The 3,879-nt window shown below is 62.4% G+C and overlaps 1 protein-coding gene across 1 annotated transcript in view; it reads left to right on the forward strand.

Annotated features, from left to right (window-relative positions):
- Positions 1-276: 276 nt before the first annotated feature.
- CRTC2 (CREB regulated transcription coactivator 2) overlaps positions 277-3,879 on the forward strand; it is a 9,208-nt gene continuing 5,605 nt past the window's right edge. Inside the window, 2 exon segments of the mRNA XM_027704788.1 lie at positions 277-447; positions 3,349-3,450. Coding sequence (XP_027560589.1) covers positions 277-447; positions 3,349-3,450 — 273 coding nt within the window.

The raw sequence follows: 3,879 nt of genomic DNA on the forward strand, positions 1-3,879 counted from the left end.
CCGGGCCCCGCCCGTTCTCCTGACCCCTCTTCTTTCCCCGCCCCAGTTCCTTTTCCTTCGCGGTGCACTCTGGGACTCGCAGTCCTCTCTTCCCTCTCTACGGGGTACCCTGCACCCCGGCGCCTTCATTCCCCGGCACCCCCCGCGGCGCTCTTTCCTTGTTTCTGGGAGTTGTAGTCTTGACTCTCTTCTTTCCCGTTGCGGGCTCTGCCCGCCGAACTTCAAGTCCCGGCGCACCCCGCGCTGCGTCTGCGGCGGAGCGGCGGAGCGGGGAAGATGGCGGCGGCGGGCGCGGGGGCCGGGCCCGGGCCCGGCGCGGGGCCCTCGGCTGGCGCGGGGGCCTCGAACCCGCGCAAGTTCAGCGAGAAGATCGCGCTGCAGAAGCAGCGGCAGGCGGAGGAGACCGCGGCCTTCGAGGAGGTTATGATGGAGATCTGCTCCACACGGGTGAGCGACGGGCCGCCCTACCGGATGCGCCGCGGGGCGGGAGGGCCCTGAGGGGATGATGGGGGTTACTGAGGGGTCGTGAGGGGACGGGGAGGGTCGTGATGAGCCGGGGGTGAGGGGTTGGTGGAGCCAGAGGGGTCGTGAGAGGTCGGGGGGGTCTGGGACTGAGGGGTCGTGAGGGGCCGGGGGGGCTGTGGGCAGTGAGGGGGGAGAATTGGGGGGGGATTGGGGGTCGTGAGGGGATGGGAAGGTTTTTGAGGGGTTAGAGGGGACCAGGGGGACTCTGAAGGGTTTGGGGAGGGGGTTAAAGGGGCCCGGGGGAGCTGTGAGGGTTTGGGGAGGGGGAGGTTGAAGGGGACCAGGGGGGCTGTGAAGAGTTTGGGGGGGGTAGAAGGGTCTGGGGGAGATGGGAAGGTTTTTCGGAGAGTTAGAGTGGTTCACGGGGGATCCCAGGTCCTGGAATTGGGATGGGAAGAGGATCCCTGATCCCACAGATCCGGGACCTGCTGTCCCCTCCAGAGGGCTCCAGGGTCTGTCCCTGTCCCTGGAGACACTCGGGATCCTCCCTGGATCCTGTGGGATCCTGTGGAATCCTGGGGATGCTGCATCCTAGGAGATGCTGAGATTGAGCCTGGTTGGAATCTGGGAATTGCAGTGTTGGGATATGGGATGGGATCCAGGATGGGATCTGGGATCAGAGCTGGGATGGGATTTGGGACAGCATCTGGGATAACTCCCACCCAGCAGCTCCAGGAAGGTGGAATGTTGTCTCCATGGGCTGCTGGGAGGGACCTTGGGAGATTGGGAAGGCTAGGAATGCTCCAGGACGTGGTTTCTCAGGCAGGGGAAGCCTCAGGAGGAGCCGGTTGGGAATTGTGTGTCTGTTATCCCGGGATTTGGTGCGTTTTGGTCATTCCTGGCGGAGCCTTCGGATGGATGAGTGAGAGGGTGGAGTGCGGGATCCAGGGAGACATGGACAGACTCTTCCAGGGGGCAGGGAAGAGAAAACCCAGGGAAAAGCCAGCAGTGCTTTAAAACCTGGGAATTTTGGGGTAGGAGAGCCCTGGCTCTGAGGGGATCTGAGATCTGGGATGTCACTGCTGCGGTGATGGGGACATCCCAGGAGAGTTTGGGAATGGGCTGGAGCCTCTGCTGTGCTTCTGTCTGCAGGGATTTTGGGAATGAGGGCCTCCTCTGTGCATCTCTGGAGAGTTTGGGAATGGGCTGGAGCATCTCAAGAGAATTTGAGAATGAGCTGGAGTTTTGTGTCATCCCAGGAGAGTTTGGGAATGGGCTGGAGTCTCTTGTGCATGCCAGGAGAGTTTGGGAATGGCCTGGACCATTGCAGGAGAGTTTAGGAGTAGGCTGGAGCCTCCCCCACGCTTCCATCCGCAGGGGTTTTGGGAATGGCTCGGGCCGTGTTTGCAGAGCAAACAAGTGGTTAATGTGCAGCAGGACTGTCCTGATCCCTCCTGGAATGACTCCTCCAGGAACTCAGCCCCTAATCCCTTCCCGGGACAATTCCTCAGGGAATTCCTTCCCTGGGCTGATTCCTCCGGGATCTGTTCCCTGCAGCCCCAGGAGCGGCTCCACAGCCCCCCAGGCTTTGCTCTGAGATTTCCAGAGTTGTTCCCAGCTATTCCTGAGCTATTCCCAGATTCCAGGCTCCCTGTGGGATCCTGGAGCAGGATCCTGACCCCGAGCCCTTAAGCCCCAGGCACTAATCCCTCCAGCTGCTGCCTAAAGCTCCTGCTTTTTTTGGGTGGTTTTCCTTGTTTTTTCACGCCTGGATCTGGATCGCTGTGGTTTTAAGCTCAGGAATTTGGCGTTTCCCAATTCCCAGCTGGTTTTTTTGGGCTTCAGCTTCTCTTTCCCTGGGATTTGTCCAGGGCTTGGATCTGCCCATCTCCGAAGGGAAGGCGACTTGTGTGGATTGAGATGGGGGAACCTCTCCTTCCCTGTGGATTGGGAACAGGGAAACCCCCTTTCCTTGTGCTTTGGGATCAAGGAATCTCTCCTTCCCCATTCCCTGTCTCGGGATGAGGCCCCTGCCCCTGGGATCCCGTTTATCTCCGGCTGTGCCGTGACTCCTTCCCCGGCCTTGAGCTCTGGGCTGGGATCTCCGGGCTGGCCTTTGTGTGGACGAGGTGCCTACTGGAAAATCCCGCTGGAAAATCCCTCGGGATCCGCAGAGCCCAGATCCCCCCCCGGGGGGCTCACCCCCCACTCCGGTAATGTGGGATGTGGGATGAGCAGACCCTCATCCATCCCTTGTGGGTTCCTGACCCTCCTCCTTCCCACTCTGGAGCTCCCCGGGGTCACTGTCACCTCGGGGGTGATGCCGTGGGGGAAGGGGGGGGCCTGGGGTGTCCGGAGGGGGGTGTGAGGGGGGATTTGGGGGGCTCTGACCCCCCCAGCCCCCTGCGCAGCCCCCTCTGACGTGCCCCTGTATGTCCCCCCCCTTGTGTTCCCTGTGTCCCTCTATGTCCCCCCCATGTCTCCCACGTCCCTCCCATGTCCCCCCATCCCTCCCATGTGTCCCCTATGTCCCTCTGTGTCTCTCATGTCTCTCCCATCCCTCCCATGTCCTTCCCATGACCCCCCCTCCCCCCTATGTCCTCCACATCCTTCCCACGTGTCCCCATGTGTCCCCTATGTCCCTTCCATGTCTCCCCCATCCCCCGTCCCCCATGTCCCCTCACGTCTCTCCCATGTCTCCCTCATGTCCCCCTATCCCCCCTGTTCCCCAATCCCCCCATCCCCCCATGTCCCCCCCGTCCCCCCATGCTTCCCCATCCCTCCATGTCCTCCCACCCCTCCATGTGTCCTCCATGTCCCCCCCCATGTCTCCCCATGTCCCCCTCGTCCCTCCCATGTCCCCCCTGTCCCCGTGCCCCCCAGCTGCAGGCCCAGAAGCTGCGCCTGGCCCACGGGCGGGGCCCGTTCTACAGCGGCTCCCTGCCCAATGTCAACCAGATTGGCTCCAGCCTGCCCGACTTCCAGGTGAGCTGGGGGCTCTGGGGGGACTGCAGCCCTGGGAAGGGGGGCTGGAGCTTCAGAGGGGAGGGGGGGATGAGGGGTTGCTCCCTGAGCTCGCTCCCATCTCTGGTGCTGAGGGGGGGCTGGTCCTGAGTCCCCTTCCCAGTGGGATCATTGGCCTTTCCTGAGCCCCTTTCCCAGTGGGGTCATCTGTCCCTTCTCCTGATCTCCATTTCCAGTTGTCTCACCTGTCCCCCCCTCTCCCGAGCCCCATTCCCGGGTGTCTCCCTGTCCCTGTTCCCGAGTGTCTCCCTGTCCCTGTTCCCGGGCATCTCACTTGTTTCCCCCTCTCCCTGTCCTGTTCCCAGGTGTCTCACCTGTCCCCCTCTCTCCGAGCCCCATTCCTAGGTGTCTCCCTGTCCCTGTTCCCAGGTGTCTCCCTGTCCCTGTTCC

Source organism: Neopelma chrysocephalum, unplaced genomic scaffold (genome assembly GCF_003984885.1).
Source record: "Neopelma chrysocephalum unplaced genomic scaffold, ASM398488v2 Primary Assembly neopelma1_288, whole genome shotgun sequence".
Classification (NCBI taxonomy): domain Eukaryota; kingdom Metazoa; phylum Chordata; class Aves; order Passeriformes; family Pipridae; genus Neopelma; species Neopelma chrysocephalum.